Source organism: Mesitornis unicolor, unplaced genomic scaffold (genome assembly GCF_000695765.1).
Source record: "Mesitornis unicolor isolate BGI_N332 unplaced genomic scaffold, ASM69576v1 scaffold1936, whole genome shotgun sequence".
Lineage (NCBI taxonomy): Eukaryota > Metazoa > Chordata > Aves > Mesitornithiformes > Mesitornithidae > Mesitornis > Mesitornis unicolor.
The window spans coordinates 111428-129747 of NW_010188713.1; the positions used below are offsets into that span (position 1 = coordinate 111428).

At 37.8% G+C, this 18320-nt stretch overlaps 1 protein-coding gene across 1 annotated transcript in view; it reads right to left on the minus strand.

Annotated features, from left to right (window-relative positions):
• Positions 1 to 18320, minus strand: part of KAT6B (K(lysine) acetyltransferase 6B) — a 65417-nt gene that overhangs the window by 39450 nt on the left and 7647 nt on the right. The window contains 8 exon segments of the mRNA XM_010185807.1: positions 338 to 479; positions 2293 to 2408; positions 4121 to 4242; positions 5153 to 6084; positions 9508 to 9640; positions 10871 to 10952; positions 11104 to 11219; positions 15960 to 16068. Of these exon segments, the coding sequence (XP_010184109.1) occupies positions 338 to 479; positions 2293 to 2408; positions 4121 to 4242; positions 5153 to 6084; positions 9508 to 9640; positions 10871 to 10952; positions 11104 to 11219; positions 15960 to 16068 (1752 nt within the window).

An 18320-nucleotide genomic window follows, 5' to 3' on the forward strand; every position in this document is an offset into this window, starting at 1 on the left:
CGAAAGATACTCAAATTGCCAGAAATTAATAGGTGCAAGAGGTATTTTTGCTGAGAAAGGAAAGGCAATCCAGTCAAAGAGCTTCCACTGTAGTCTCCATCTAAGATGCATGCAATACAAGTATCTTAAGAGGCTGGATAATGCAGGAAGTACAAGTAAACAAAGAAAGAAATGAGAGAACGTGCAGGGTTGAACAGGACAGGGAAGATGGACTTGTTTATGCAGTATAAGAATCTCCTCCAAGAAAGTATTTAAGTATGTTGAAGTTTTCTCTAGTTCTACAACTGATCTGTAATGTCTACAAACCAGTTACTTTCAGAAATTTTGATATACCTACCTCGAATACTGAAAGGTCATTTCTTCTGTAGATTTCATTGGCTGGAGGATGAAACCAGCCACATTTCTTTGAATGCCTTAATAAAATGTTTTTACTTTTCATGTATTTAAGACAGAATTCACACAGGTAAAGCTTTGGTAATCTGTATGAAAATTAGAAAGATATTTTATACAAAACAATCCATTGAATTCTATAAACAAAAAAGTTACCACAAAATGAAAGGCCCTCCCCATTTAAATATAAAGTCCCATAAGTAAAAGCTGCTTAAGTTTAAAAGAAAAACAAAACCAGAGTGAATGATTAAACATACACATCAGCCATTAGAAAAGAAAGAGAAGATCAGCTTCAATCAATCACAACGAGCCTAATTCAATTGAGTTGGACTGTGAGTCATCTGCTTTGTGGCCCAGCCTCTGGTAGATCCCAGTTACTTCCCCTCTTCCCACATTCCACCTAAGCTTTTGCTGTGGTCTCCATCAAAGTAAGCACAATGAAGTCCTATCTCAGGAGTGTAGATTATTGTACTCCTCCAGGAAGGATTCAGTTCAGACTACGTACAAGTAACTCACATGCTCTATGGAAGACAATGCTGACAAGCGTTCCACATATCAGAAGCTGTTATTTCCAGTTAATTTTATGGCTATATACCTTCATTTTTAAATTAGTAAAGTAGTAGAAGACTGTTGCAGAAATTAATTAGTAAACAAAGTTTTAGAGCAGAGGCAAATCTTTATCTGCTCTGAAACCCCCGGCATATCCTGACATCATACCCATGATTTAAACTACTTCAGTGTTCCAAGAAAGTTTATCAACAATATAAAAAGTAGTTTGAACTGCAATGATGTCATCCTAGTGCACTCAGAGCAGAGAGCCACACCGCCTCCTACAAATGCCATCCCACTATAGCTTCATGCTAATAATTATCCATCATTATGCCTCTATCTGGGATTAATTTACTTGATGGAACAGGTAACTCTTTCACAAGATATCAACTGAGGGACTAAAAAAGTAACTGAAAAAAATATTAACACTATCAAAGCAGTGGTAATCAGAGGCAATGGAAATGTTCTCTACACTTTTATTAGCCCTGTATTTTTGTATTACCAATTCCCGACATATCCCTCATTCCCACCACACAAAGATGGTGATATCTAGGAATGAAAGAGATGGAGAGAAAATGCACTTTACAATAATGCTATACAAAGGCCTTTTGGAACAGACAACATAATTCTGGCTTGCTATTGTAGTACAGCTTGATAAACATACAGTTCTGAAAATCGCTGTGTGCCACAGATCCAATAGATTCATAAAACATTTATTTGCAGCACATACAAAAATCTGCAGGGATCTGCCGAACACACACACTAGGCTCATGCTCTCGGCCTGATTTTGAGGTGCGCCCTGGCAAAGGTGGCCAGAAACGAGACACTGTTGCCACAGCTTGCTCACTTTATTTATCAAACATGTTCAGACTTCTCCCTGGCCCCTAAAAAAAAGGGGTTAACAAATTCTGGATGAGAAACAAGATTAGTTGCTCTAATGGGTCAGAAGTTGGACATACCTGTTGCAATGGTTTGGAAAGAAAACAAAACAAAACAAACCCCCAAAAACCAACAACCAACACCCAAACAGAAAGAACCCCTCCAAAAAAATCAAACCGAACAACACCAAACAAGCAAACAAAAAGAACAAACAAACAAAACCACACCAATACACACTGCAAGATTACGTTTATGCAGGACTAGGAAAATCAGTCTTTTGAATGTATCTTTGATTAGAACTAATAAAAACCAAAAAAGAGAAAACAAATCCTTGTTCTCACTTATAATTGCAAAAGTATCTTTACTTGTAGAAAATGTACATTGTAAACAATTACAAAAGAGTAAGAGAATTAATTACAATTACCACGTTAGTAAAAATTCCAACAACATATGACAATCTTGACAACTCACTACCTTGCATATTCCTGTGGGTAAGGTGAAGAGTACCAGGTCTGGATCTCGTATTTGCCAAACTCAATCACTGCAGGGTATCGCCCACTTGTTTCACCAGTGTTTTTACACCCAATTTTCTGTCAGGTACAATAAATGCAAACTATTAGTCACAGAAAAAGTAGAAGTAAAGTTAGCTTTCTATCATCACTTTCACCCAGTGAAGCTGAGAGAAACCTCAGGTATTCAAATCGGTTGCTTAAGTTCTTCCAACCTGGCCAGAGGACAGAGTTTGCAAACAGACAAATAGAAACAGTGAAAATTTATTTCAAGGTGTCAAAAAACTAAACATGAAGTTAAGTGAGCAGTGCTTACAAGTCAGTACAATTAGATGGTGAACGGCCCAGCCAAATAAGAGGCACAACTATCTTAGTTCTCTTCTCCTGCAGCAACTAATGTGAGAACTTCTCTACAGTTGTGGTTCAAACTCAAAGCTGGCCTTTTGTCAAAACAATGAGGGAGAAGGCTTCAGCAGAACCCTCGAATCCTTGGGATTCATCTCATAACAGTCAAGAGTATACTAACACACACTAATCTTAGCTACCATACTGAAGTTGAGCTGATCAGACAGTGACTGCTAGATACTACAGGGCTGGCAAAATACAAAAATAGAAGAAACGTGAGGGGAAAAAACCCTCATTTCTATGCCTGAAATTTTAAGAAATCTTACCACCTAAGATATTTGGACTGCATATGAAAGGCAAAGAAAGGAGAAGGTAGAAGCCACTTCCACAAGCAAGTGAAGTAAAAAGTAATAATGAAGCTAAATCTTTAAACTTGGTTTGAGTTTGCTGGTCAACACACTCTGAACTACAAACATAAAAAAAGGTACCTGCATTGACCCACAGCAAGTTAATGTCAGTTCTTGTACACTAAACCTTAAAAAAAACTACGTTACTTCCATTACTGAAAACAGTACAAGACACTAATTTATGATGCAATCTTATAAAAAGCAGCAGTTGAAACATCACATGTCCCTCCCTTCTGACCCAGGTTGGTCAGAGAAAGACACTGGCTGCTCATTTCACAAAGAAAAGTAAAAAAGTCTGTTTTGCTATAGGAATATTCATCTGCCATGTCCAGCTTCATTGGCAAAAACAAAACAAAACAAAACCCCAAAAAGACAACAACAAAAAATGCCCCACAAACAAAAACACCAAAACAAAACCACACCAAAACCAACAAAAAACCTCTAAAACTAGCTCAGTCTCCACAAGCTTTAGATTACCACTGCATACCTTAAAAAGAAATGCATTAACACTGGCTGGTATAAACAGTTTTAATCAGATTCAGCTCAAATATTTTCACTGCTAGAAAAAGTCTATATTATTTAAACTCAAAGTGTGAAAAATCACTACATAAAATGAAGTTATGAACTCACTAAAGCCAGTTTCCTACCAAACAATATTTGAGGGACAGACTTAACTTTTCACAGTGGCTGCTTTATCCACAGAGAAAAATCATCAGGCCCCTACTTACTCACCAACATCCTCTCAGTCCTGATCGAGATGTCAGCTATGTTTAAGGAGTATTAGTCCTCTGTCCAAAATGCTCAGGTGTATCTTTTAAAATCTATCCCAATGTCATTTATCTGACCCATTCCAGAGTGATGTCTTGTCTCCTATCTAGGAGACTGCAACTGTATATAGAGTGTCTCCCAACCTAAATTCACAGCAAGCATGACACATTCAATCAAAAGGAATATGCTAGAAATTAAGATGAATAGAAGTATGAAAATGATCAGAGTTTTTATTTACAGAAATAACTACATTTTATGCAACCTGATTCTTACCTCCAGGGAAAGTTCTCGAGCCTGCTTAAATACTTCCAAATCCTCCTGCGTAACAGTGTCCTTGCTTCCCACCAGAAATACATCCGTATTTTCTTGTTTGATGCTTAGTTTGATTTCAGTATCTGTTATTTAAAACCAGCAAAAAGTTTATTCACAGACATGAAGATTACACATGCCTTACCAAAGTGATACTCCTAAACAGGACTGTAGCAACTGTAACTGTTATGACTTCCCCTTTTAACTAAATTTGGTATTATCAAGTAACAAAAATGAAACCTTCCCCCCTTCTTGTTTAGTAGTTTCCTGTTGCATGAGCTATTTTTGGTGCTTGCTTGTCTGTCTCAATAAGCCTTTATAGTCTAGTTCTACTATATTTGTTTTGAACCCCATGAAACGGAGTATATTCTATCACTAGAACTATGCCACTTGATTCCAGTATACTCTACAAGGTAAAAATAAAAATAAGAGAAAAAAGTTGCCCTTAAAAGTTGGAGACCAATGCTAAGCTAAGTCTACATTCAACATTATATTTTTTCTTAAATAAAAGTAATTATAAAAGAGGTAATTCACAGCAGTATAGATCAAGTGTTGTGGAGACTGTAGCAGGATGGAATTGTTCATGAAAAAGCAATGGAGCAGAGGGAAATGAATTGAAATGCCCACCATTATAAGCACTGACAGCACACAATCATGATGACGGCACTACTGCCAGGGAAAGGGCAGGGGAAGAACAAAGAAGCAGCATGAAAAGTGGCCACTCATGCGGTACTACACAGCCATAAGCAACATTATGATGGCACTTGGGGCTCCTAGTGTCACTATGGATGCAAAAAATAATAAAAAGGTGGTGTGATATTAGTCAGAAAAAACATTTTGGAGATTTAGTCAGCATTAGATAAAAGGTCAAAGTTTCGTTGCTTTTGTATGAAAGTGAAGTAAGAACAAGAGAAATAGCTAAGACCTATGTGACAATATAAGAATTTTGGTTTTGGACGGGACGCAGGTTTGGTTGGCGCTTTGACCTTTGCTTACCATCATCCTGATCAGGTTTAATCCTTCCGTCTGCCAAGCTCCCCTTCCCTGGTGAGGGGGTGCCCATCTGAGGGGTCACTTTATACTTTAATCTGCCTAGAATCCTGTGCTTTTTAAGGAAAGTTGTTCTCTTGAGGTGAGCAATCGCTTTAAAAGCATGTCCTCTAGACACACCCCATCCAGAGGCACAAGCATGAGAAATAAACCCACTCCTAACCTCTTTCTTTGCATAAAAATGGCTATTAGATTTTGATGTGGAAGAGAATTCTGGTTTACGACGCAAACGCTTGGGTGGTGCATAGCTTGGGCGCCCCTTTTTTCGAGACTGTCCCTGAGTGGTATAGATATGAGAGAGTCCATCAAAGAGTCCCTTCAGCTGACTGTTATTAGGAAGGCTACTAAAGGAGGGTATGCTTGACTGACTGGAAGAACTCTGGGGGGAGTTAGAAGAAGCAGAAGTGCTGGATTTTTGCAAACTGGGGCTCTGACCAGAGATGGGGGTTGGGGTTAGAAGTGAAGAAGGTGGAGGTTTTAGCTTTTGTGTGGTACCTGTAGCCAACACAAGAGAAGTGCATGATTGTTTCTGAGAGACCTTTTTCCTTGGACGATAGTGCTTTGAAAAGTCTATTATTTCACCTCGTGATCTGCGACCATCAGGTGATGGTGTAAAGAACTTAGTAAGGCCATCAATGAGCCCTTTGGTTTTCTTGTTAACTTTAAGTGTAGAGGCAGATATGTAGGTGGAGGTGGTGGTGATTTTGGTGGTGGCACCAGGCCGAGTGGGGTCTGTAACAGGCAATCTGCTGCTTGAATCCTTCACAGATGCAGCATGACCAGATGAAGGTGTGGTACAGACTTTAGTCTTTTGACCCCTACCAGGTGACCCCCTTCCTGTGAATGCATTCACGGATCCTTCATCACTGGTTACAGACCTATGCAAAAATTTGGAAAATAAAAACAAGCATTAAAATTCTGTTAACTACTGCCAAACAGTATTACAGTTTATACAAATTACTTATGCCACTGTACTTAAAAATTTTGGAAGATTTTAAAAATATATTCACATTCAACTTTCATTTTTTCTTTCTTTGTTTTTGTTCCCCACCCCCTTTTCTTTAAAAGATAGTCCACACTACACACAAGTAGAAGCAGCTGGGATAGCAAGATCTCCAAAGCACACAGCTTCCCCATCTACTTTTAGGCATGCTACAGTGTGCTTTGGAAAAAAACACCAGTGCACTGTGTCTGAATTCAATAACTGCTCAATCACCATAGAGTTTATTGTACATACAAAGGAGATGCACACGTTCAGTATTAATAAATCACTGCATATCAAAACACAACTACATTTGTTTAAACTAGAGAGAAAGTCTTTTTTAAGGCCTTTAAAGCAATACAGTTTAAGAAACTGCTTTTTTCCACACTCTTGTTGGATTATCTATGTAAATACTGGTAGTAAAAGTTACTGCCAAAGATCTAAAAGCAAAGCGAGGTAGGTTATGAAGAGCACTGCAACAAAACCAAAGAAATAGACTCTGTTTTCTTTAGAAATTGTAACAATACCAAAAACAAAAATAGCAAAGGAAAGGAAAGAGCAGAACTGTAAGACCAAGTGGTGTCTGTAAAAAAAGTCATAAACCAATCAGGCCTAACATGGAAGGTGTTAAAGAGAAGGAGTGGTGAGTGTTACTTAAATGCTAGGAAGAAAAAGGGCATGCTGAAAGCCAACATTTGTGATAGCAGAAGTACACATTTAGCTGGCTACTAACGACTGAAGAAAGGAAAAACACTGAAGGATACGCTGAAGAGTAGCATATTGTAAGTATATAGAAACAGAATGCTTAGAAATATTTTCAGTAAAAGTAACAGGTATCAGGGCCATAATCAAATTGCAAATCCAAACAAAGCTATACAGTTGAATCAAATGCTTCCATTCCCTTTTCCATCCTGCTCTTTGAAGTTAGCTTATTTACTTTGCAGCGGAAACTTTTCTTCCACAGATTTTTGCCTTCTTAATTGAGATGAAGTAATTAATTCCAACAGGTTACTTCTAATTAGAGATGGAACAGCCTGGGGCTACCATCTGGTTAACTGAACTCCAAGGGCCCAACAGTATAAGAACTAGCCCCTTTTCCACTCACATATCCTTAAATTTGGTTAACTCCTAAGAGGCAACAAAACCAAAAACTTCTAAGTTTTTTGAACCCTTTGGTGCCATAAGCTTACGTCTGTCACAAGATCTATTCTTTCTACCAGATGTAGTAATCGCCATCAGTGCCAGAGGCCAGCACACACCTGGTTCTAGTTAACCTTACACAGTAATTTGCCTGTGAAGTACTTCCTACAGATGGTCAACAGGCAAAAAACTATTCCGGTACTACTGGACAGATTTTCTTTATGTTGCACAAAAAGAACTAAGTACCATTAGCTAATCTTCCTGTATTTCATGTGACCACACACTTTTATTTATGACACTGTCATCTTCTGTACTCCATGATCACTTTTAAATAGGATTTCACGAGGAAGAGTCTGTTCTGTTATCCCTTCTCCTTATCACTATTTTTTCAAAACAAGATTACTTTGGTTTTTTATATATAATAGATACTGAAGTAATAGAAATGTGCTCACATTATTGTCAATATTTATTATACAAAGAACCCTAAGTACTACTCTAACGTAGTCATGTGGCTCATGTGCGACAAAGAGAGTCCTTATAAAAATACTCATAATCATCATCCAATGCCAAGAGAACTTCTGCATTCTTTAGCATTTATTTTAAAAGTTGTAGCTCAGAACCCAATTAGCAACATGTAAATGTAAAACCTTTACAACCTTTCTTTTACATGTATGAGGAAGCAGGAGAAGCAAAATTACTCTGTCACACAAACATTCCTGCCAAGTCCACTGTGGGAACCCAAATCAGGGACATGTTTTTAGAAAACTATGATGGCAGTACTATATTAAAACCCTAACCTCCAGTTTAAGGCTTAAAAGTTTTCAAAGGAGTAAGACCAGAGTTGTAGCTAAAGCCAAAAGTGTAGCTAGATATAGTGAGTATTTTTATTATGCACACACACAAAGATATATAGGAATCTCAGTTAAAACAATGATTAAGTTATATGGCTATTTCAATAACCTTCAAATTTCTAAGTTATTTAGTCAGGAGAAGAATGGAGAAGTACCAAAAAGGTAAGACTAGAGATTCTGGCAGCAGGAAAAATATAATATAGCAAGCTACACAGCATCAAATATATCGTGACTAGCGTGCTGTACTTCAGTACAGTGAATATATATTTCCCCTTCTTTTTTAGCTCCCCCCCCCCTCTCTTTTTGACACATTGGCTCAACTGGCTCCAGAAATCTGTAAAATGCAAACTTTTACAGCAGCTACCATACAACTCTGAAGAATATCAGACAGGTGTTTAGACTATAGAGAAAAATGGCTGGGTAACAGCCACATGACAGAATGAGTAGTAGATAGAACTGGAAAGCTTTCAGCTGCTGAGCTGACATGGCCAAACTGATAGTTCAATAGGAGAAGAAAGGCATATGTGGATAGAAACATCTGATTGAGGGCAACATGCTACCGGAGTTCACACAGAATCTGTTCCTGTTTAACACCCAGTGTAAGGTCAGCTCAACAGTTGAATGCTACTTAAACAACCCTCCAACCAAGTATTAAGATGTCTGACTACAGTGTACCCTGGAAAGACAGATGCCCAAAGAATTGCAGCACTCTCTTGTCTCAGATAAACACATTCCTGAAAAGCAAGAGGAATTGCAACCTCCTTCCCTAGTAACGAGTGGCACCTTAACAGCAGAATTCAACTAATAATGTTTCCAGATTACCACTGAAATGAGAATAATACTTGCATAGTTTGCTTTTTATAATGGATTTTGTGAGCTGATATTAACTAAAGTCATTTTTATACAACTTTTGAACAGGTCTTTGAGCAGAACAGGCTCCTGAAATTGGATGTGAAAAACTCACTATTATCCACTTAGTGTAGATTCTGAACATATTAAATTATTTGAAGTCATGCTTAAGATAGCTCTGGCATATGTTATCATACAGACTTTTATTCGCATCTACTATAGGTTGAAGTTTTGTTACACAATTATGGGATCTAGAAAAAAGTTACAGAAAGTTTTTTTCATCACTTTCTGACATGACACAAAAACTGCTCATTGCAACTAAGAAGTTATTGCCCATTGGGCTGAAAGGCATATACTAGAATACTTGTCACCTACTTTCATCAACTTACAATACAGTTAAAACCTGTAGTTGAACCTGCATCAACTCCTATCTGACTACATTCTGAGAAACATTAAAAAAAAGTTCAAGAGAAACCTACAACATTCGTTGCTTTAGTTTATTTTTCGGCCGTCCAATGGGTTTTGCATATCGTCGCCTTATTTGGGCAGCTTTCTCATGAAGTAGCTTTCTCCCTTTCTTCTTTGGTCTACAGACCTGGCAAATCCACATCCCTACACAAAGGAAAGAAAGTTTAATTGTACACAGTTGATTTAATCTGTACTACAGATGTCTACCAAGATACATGCCAAGTAAATATGGTCAATAAATTATCTTATGAACAGGACACAGGGAAGGAGAATTAGACAGAGAAAAGCAATCCACTTCTACCCATACTTGGAAATTTTGAGAGCAAAGTACTTGTGAAAAGGGGAAAAAAAGAAGCAATACGGACTATAAAAAAGATTATTAAAAAAACTAGAGGAATTCCTGTTCTAGCTTGTCTCTCCTTATAGTACCTAGATATTTTTTCAGACACAATTAAGACGAGGAAAAAAAAATTACAAGTGCATTCCAGAGCAATCTAGGCTAGAGTGTGCTAGAAAAACCACCATATCACATCTAGGTATGTTTGTTTTAACATACAACTTGAATTTGCCATCCTTTTAACAGACCATGTCTGAATGCTTTATTTATTACAGATACGGCTGGGGATTTGGGGAAAAATAAAAGTTGGGGAAGTCTTTATTGTCACTTTACGATTAAACAGGAAAAGCCACAAATATGTGAGAGCAGAAATGAGAGATGCTATATAAAAGAAATATAGATATTGGAGAACATGAAGACACAAACTGTTTGTTTGTTTGTCTGCCTTTTTTATTTACTTCAAAAAGGAGGAGATTCAATCTGAACATGAAGAAAAACTTTTTCACTGTGAGGGTGACAGAGCACTGGCCCAGGCTGCCCAGAGAGGTTGTGGAGTCTCCTTCTCTGGAGACATTCAAAACCCACCTGGACGTGTTCCTGTGTGACCTGGTCTGGGTGATCCTGCTCTGGCAGGGGGGTTTGACTGGATGAGCTTTCGAGGTCCTTTCCAACTCCTAATATTCTGTGATTCTGTGATTTTAAATTACTCATACAAAAAGCATGAAGAAGTGGGCCCTTTCACCTGTTCTAAGGATTTCTTTGTCAGTGCATATATTCCAAACATTTTAAAAGCCTTCATAAAACTTCACCTTCAATAAATTGGCCAGCAACTCAATACACAGAGAATTCATCTGGTCAACTGATCACAGACCTTTACTATTTTCCTGAGGGGAAAAAAATCTCAAGTAAAGAAAAATAAAGTATTGGCTTTTACATGATCAAAACCATAACATTTACAATGCAAAAATAATTAGCATGCTCAAGAGCATTTGGTCACTTAATATAAGAAAAGACTGTGAATGAAAGTATTTTATCACCTTTTGGCATTCGGGAAAGTGGTGGGTCACAGCACTCCATGTGGAATCCTCTGTCACAGGAATCGCAAAAAAGCATGTTATCCTGAAGGGGGGGTGGGGGCAGGGAAGAGGAAAAAGAAAAAAGACTTAATACAGCACCGCTTGAAGTTGTACACCAGTGATTTGTGTTTACAAATGTGCTAAGTAGAGCTACGTAAACGAAGAAGAGTCAGGTAACACTCATTCGAACTTACTGCATTTTTGCCTTGGATCCTACACGCGCTGCACGTCTTGCATTCAATGCACTGCCATCTTAAGGCCTTCACATTTGTTGTTAACTCAGGACAGAATTTCAAACATGATGGATGTCCTAAAAAAACCCAACAAAATAATTAAAGCTTGAGATTTAAGACTGGCAAGTTTGATTCTTAAGTTCAACAGGATGCAGACAGCACCAGCAGAACTCTGCAAGCACCAGCTGTTCTCAGAACTTTACAACACAAACAAAGATACAGAGTAACTTCCATAAAACTCATTTATGAAGAGAGTTAGAAAGCTCACTTCTACTCTAACTGACACCTGTGAATGGTCTACACAAGCACCTGAAACTGAATTTATTTGTACTAGGTTATTTCCATTGCGTATTAAACTGCCATTGGTTCTGAAAGAAGTATTTTTACAAACTTGACCTCACTCTCCTTTCATAGCAGTGCAACATAAACAGAGGAAATCTTCAGATTAGATAGTTTTCTAGATATACTAAGCATCTACCAGAGAAACGTAGCAGTCAAACCATATACATTTTTCATCCCAACTTATTACTTAATTTTATACAAAGAACAATGTTGGAGCAGTAGGAAGGAAAAACAATTAAGCAAGCAACTGGCACAAGAAAAGCTTACTGCAAAGGAAGATTTAAAAACAGGGGGTGCGGAAGGGGCAGGGAGGGGAGTGGGGAACAGCAGCTGAACTATCACCTCCTATGGAACTGTATTTTATTCCCTGGCAGGACATTCCTCTTTTCATGGTGGCCTGGACAGCCTACATGGCTTTTCCAATTAATACAAGATATCAGACAACTGAACACATACAACTCCTTAGACAATACTAGCAGTGATTTTTCATGTCTTCAACAAGCTCAACAGTGTACCCAACCTTAATCCAGAAAAGATAAAAGCACTGCTAAATAGAAAGGGATAAGCATTCCCAGGGAAACCCTTTTTGCCGGTATTATATTCAGAGATTATCAAGAACATCAACCCACAAGTTGTCGGAGAGATGAGAATCCCTGATGCCATGCTGCACTTATAGATGGCTGCAGTGATGCCATGTGCATGAAGGGTGCTTTCTTCTCACTGTCACAGTCTGGATACGTGATTCAGACTTTCTCCGTCTGCTGTTCCTCAGTCCCAGACTGAGCTAAACCACCACAAACAAGAACACAGGCTAATCCATAAGCATTTGCTATTTTCATCTTCTAACCAACTGAGGTATAAATGGCAAAGATGACTGATGGAATGCAAAAGTCACTTTAATAAGTGCAAATTTCCGACTTTATTTCCTTCTACTCTATTTACCCACAGCTTAATCTGCTTTTTGCTAAACTTTAAAAGACTAATTGTGTAAATATAACATTCTCAAAACAAAATGCCAGAATATAATCTATTAGTAAAGAATAATCAATAACAAATTCAAAGAGTAGTTTCAAAAACAAAGCATTGCCATTTTATTTTCTTAGCACACAGTTTAAGACACATTAACAAATTTCTGTAGTTAAAACCAAGTATGCACTTAAAATGACTGTTCTTCTACAAGGTGAGAAATATACTCTGTAACTGCATAGTTCAGTTCAATGCTACACTGTTTCCTTCAATAAAGCTTAACTAGTGCTTCATCTTAAAAAATCTGCTAAGAAGCAAGAAAAACGCTCCCACTCCTAGAGTGGCTGATATTAGTAATCAGTATCACAGACTTATTTCATCAATCATGACTTAACAACTACATTAACACATGCAAGTGTACTCATAAACCAAGTACCTCCATATGAATACAGTTACCTGCCTTGTACAGAAGTTATTTACTTGTGGTTTAAACTGCTGATTTTAACTTTGCTTTAAGTAAATAGCTGAGAAGTAGAACCATACGAAACACCCATTCTCACTGGTTGGTAACTATGTACAGATCGGGTGTAACAGGGCCACTTTATTTCTGTTTTCTACCAATACAGCATTTCTCATTCAACCAATTACACAGCTTAATATATTTGTTAATATTCTTCAGTGTTACATATTCTTAAGTGTAGATTTGTTTAATGCCCTGTTAGATTTACTTTCAGACAAAAATTAAGAAAAAAAATCCATCCGTTTTAAATATGAAGATTATGCCTGCACCTCAAAGTTCTTGAGCCACAAATAACTAGAGATTGGAAGAGTACAAATGGGAATCATCACTATGTATCTGATGTGTTATTCCACTGTCTTTACTAGCAGAGACAACACACAAATTTTCATATTTCAAAAATACTATGTGGTATTTTTCTTTAATAGCTGAAAACACTTACACTCTTTATCTTGGACACATTGCTATAATACAAATAAAATAACAAGCAGAGAGAGGGTAATTCCTACCAGACACGAAGTAGTAATCAGCACTGGTTTCACTTTTGAAAGGGAGTCTGTTTAACTACTTTCATAGTGCAGTCAGTTAAATGGAGTCACTGTGACCTTCAGTGATTTTACAGCTAGTTTCTCTGAATTTGAAAAGAGCTGGAGAGGTAAAGCACGTTTATGGCTTCAAAATTCACAGTATTTCAGCTCTAACTCATCTAAACTGAGTTAACTCATCTAAACCCTATCTTCTACATATCTCTTCAACAGCTTGATGTTGAAGTGGAGACCAGCGACAAGTGGTGTTCCTCAGGGGTCAGTATTGGGACCGGGACTGTTTAGCTTCTTTGCTTGCAAAATGGACAGAGAGATCGAGTGCATCCTTAGCAAGTTTGCAGGTGACACCAAGCTGTGTGGTGCAGTTGACATGCTGGAGGGAAGGGATGCCATCCAGAGAGACCTTGACAGAGTTGAAAGGTGGGCCTGTGCAAACCTCATGAAGTTCAACAAGTCCAAGTGCAAGGTCCCGCACCTTGGTCAGGACAATTCCAAGCACAAATACAGGCTGGGTAGAGATTGGCTTGAAAGAGGTCCTGAGGAGGACTTGGGGGTGTTGGCTCATGACACGCTCAACACAAGCTGGCAATGTGCACTTGCAGCCCAGAAGACCAACTGTATCCTGGGCTGCATCAAAAGAAGCATTACCAGCGGGTCAAGGGAGAGGATTCTCCCCCTCTACTCCACTTTTGTGAGACCCCACCTGGAATACTGCATCCAGTTCTGGAGTCTTCAATGTAAGAGAGACATAGACCTGTTTAAGTGAGTCCAGAGGAGGGCCACAAAGATGATCAGGGAGGTGGAGCACCTTCCCCCTACATGAGGGAAGCTTGGAGAAGAGAAGGCTCTGCTCTTACAGCAGCCTTCCAGTACTTAAAGGGGGCCTACAGGAAAGATGGGGAGGGACTCTATCAGGGAATGTAGTGGCAGGATGTGAGAGGTAACAGTTTCAGACTGAAAGAGGGAGATTCAGGTTAGATATAAGGAAGAAATTCTTTACTGTGAGGGTGGTGATACACCTGCAAGCATTCAAGGCAGTTCACTCTAAATCCTCTCACAAACAGCAATAAAGACAATTCCTATACTCCCTTATTCTTAAAGCTTACCCTAAATCTCCTTTATAAAGCAATCTCTGCACAGTCCTCTCTAAACGTTTTTGTCCCTGTTCCTCTTGACCTGATTCTGATGCTTTTCTTGTTCTACTCTCCAGCCTCCCCTACCCATCTTTGATCGGTAACTCTTGCTTTCTCCATGTAGCATCGTTTGTTTGAACAGCTATTTTCTCCCTTTAAAAAAAATATTTATTATAGCTCCCCAGTAACTCAACTTTTTTTTCCTCCTCTTTCCAAAACTTCAACTCTCTTTTAAAATCTGTCAGCAGCAGCTCTTTAATTGCTTCTGCACTTCTCAATGGGGAAAACGGAAGCAGAGTTCAATTCCAGTTCTCAAGTCTATCAATTTTTCAAAATCAAAAGACAGGGGAAAAGCAGGAGAGGAAGGGGGGGGAGAAGGAATAATGTTTGCTTTCATAATAAGATCTGTTTTCTCACATCTGACATGCCTCATCTTAATCCTTCAGAAAACGTCCTGTGCAAACTGACACAGCAGTGCATTTCATTTTCACTGCCTAAATACATTACCCTCCCAAATATCATAAAATAAGAGTAATATCAATGAAATGTGCAGATATCCAGAAAGTTTCTGCTTTCAGAATGCAGAAGGACTACCTGAAGAGACACAAAAACAAAGGAAAGCAGACACGCCAGTAGTGGGCACTGCGATTTAGTCTCTGATCAACAGACCCATTTGCTTGCTGTGCATAACACGCAATTTCTTTTATGTTTGTTACCACAGCAAGATCAGCTTTGAGATACACTGCAATGTGCAAATTTTCAAATCCAATTACAATAAACCTTCACTTGAGCGAAGTTTTGTTATTTATAAATTGCACTGAGATTGGGTTTTATTTCAGTTAGGCATCAGTAGTTAAAGTTTAACCATCCGGCAACCTGATTGGCAGTCTCAACATTTCATTCTTTATATCTAATACATCTGAGGAACTAATTAAAGATAATTTACTCTTAATGAGGCAAAGAGAATGTATCAGTGTTAATTCAAATGGAAGCTGATCCATGAAAGTCAAGACTTCCAGATCTAAAGCTTCTTAGACCAACCAGGGGATTACTGCACAACACAAGACTAGCTGATATCTATGCTCATCTGATTAATGTAATCTGTGAGTACTACAGTCGAACCAAGCACAAATCCTATTAAATTTCCAAATATTAAAATACAGATTTGAAGATACAGGAAACCTGTTAACCATCAAAGGAAGACAGTTTAAAAGCTATGGGGTGGGTGACATTCAGAAGTTTAAAATATTTAAAACATTAAAAACAGGACTTAAACATAAACACTTTTAGTATTTGTAAATTCAGCCAACTTACCACTGCTGCCACAGTCTGCACAAGACAACAGCTCTTCTGGCTTTTTTTCACGATTTGATTCTTTCGTTCCCAAACAAAAGCTACATATCGGGATGGGATCAGCTCGGGGCTAGATTTAAAAGTAAACAGACAGAGTTAGCTTGGTTAAGTAAAAAAAGACAACAACCAAACAGTTGTGTCTTAACAAGAACTACAAAAACGGACAAGCCTTTCTCAGTTGTCTTTTGTTTCTCATATACCTAAGCTTAGAAAAATCACTTTTACCTTACGTTTTGTTGTCCCACATATTAATTACTACGACAAGCATTCATTTTGCTAACTTTGGAATAACAAAGTTTATTATCTGAACGTAGTTCATAAATGTTTAGTTGGCCCATAAAAAGCAACCTTGTGTACTAATCCATGTAAAATTCCCCAGTTCAAGTCTAGTGTTAACAAAAACGAGGAAAAATTAGAACTGAGAACACTATTCCTAAACACACAATTTCAGCTCCAGAACACAATCACTTACTCTTCAGATGTAATAGTGCTCAAAGCTTAAGATGCAAAACAGCCTTTATTACAGATGAAATACAGTTCCTTTCCACAAGAAAACCAGTAACTTTTAAAAAAACTCTCAAATTTAAGCCATATTTTATTACTTTTCCATCCAATACAACTCACACCTCCCTCTGAAACTAACATTTTAGGGGAAAGACACTGGGTTCAGCAAAAAAAGCAGATACAGTTATTCATTCCATTCTGATGAGTCCCATCAGCTATGATACACAATCAGAGTGAAACAAACATGCAGATCTCTCACTGTCTGGAAGAAACACACAGAACCTTCCACAGAAAGAATTAAGAACTGATAAAAATTTACTTTCTGATCTTGCGAATCTGCTACGTGACAAACTATCAGAGATTAAATACCCCAACAGTTTCTGCAGTAGAATTTAGAGCTTTAATGAAACTACTTACTTGCATCATCCAAAATATTCATGTATTAATGCCTACATAAAAATAACTGTAAAAAGATTTGCAACACAAAATTATGTACAACTATTTCTTCAAGTGGGATATTCAAATAAGAGCACCTTCTCAGACTCACTTCTAGCAGCTAGTATCACAACTCAAAAAATAATAGTCTCCTTTGCAAATTTATAGTTTCCAGATTTAGCTAACCAATGCAGTCAGTTGTATACATTAAAGAAATTATTTGCTGTTCTCACCTACAATTGTTACATTTCCACCTTGTGCCACAATACTTGGAAAGCTGTCAGACTATCTTCACTTGAGCTACAAATCTGTATTCCATTACGGTTCTGGTAAGTGGGGAATGCTTGCTTTTAAGGCTACTCTTGAGAAGGCACCAGTTCCACGTAGACATGCCCTTATACCTCAACACAACATAATACACAAATACTGAAACTAGGTTTGTACTGCTGAGCTTTAGGATCATCGTAAATCAAGCAGCAGAATCCAAAGAACTCCCTACTCAAGCAAGGTAAAGTTGCCCTACCCAGCCAAAAGGAGCACACGTGTCCTTACCCTTGCTTACAACCTGTTCCATACAAACACACCCCACGGCGTAGTGCTTTTTCTGGAAGCTTAGTACTGTAGCTTAGAAGCTCTGCTCACTGTTCACCAATTCAAAATCTAATTATCAGAATACATGTATATACCCAAATGAATATAAATACGAGATGACCAGAGCCAAAGACTTTTTGTGAGTAGGGAGATGTCTGTTCTCCTCTATAAACTACAAAAAGGAACAGCACTGTTACCTTCCTATAACAGAGAGTAACAAACAGCCTGCAGTTCTTAGCCTTACTAAGACTTTCATTATGGATTATATGGATAGCTGAAATATTCAATTGCTACCTGGACAAAAATAATTGTCGAAGTTATAGCAACTGGCAGGTTTCCAATTTAGTCATGTTTCAAAAATTTATCACAAAAATATTGATATTCTTTGTCAGTTTTGGCAGGATAGCATTGAATGAGATCACAGTAATTCTATGGGTGGGAAAGGATATACCAATTACCTGCGGAATATGCAGGTACAAATCAAAGAAAATAAGTTAAGTTACTGTTCTTGCCAGTAAGATATCATAATTCAGTATCATTATACCTTTAAACAGACTTGTACTTGGAGCAAAACAGTAGTAACCAAAAAATATAAATGCATCAACTACACCAACAATCACCAGCAGAAAAATGATCCAAAGCTATCCAAACACAACTGTTCACTTACAGCACCTTGTGGACATTTCTAAACGGCTACTTAAAGTTTAATACAGATAAATTAAAGAGAAAGATTATTCTCTTAGTAGAATCCAGTAAAAATCTCCTCCTGGCAACCATGTCATTCTCTTTCCC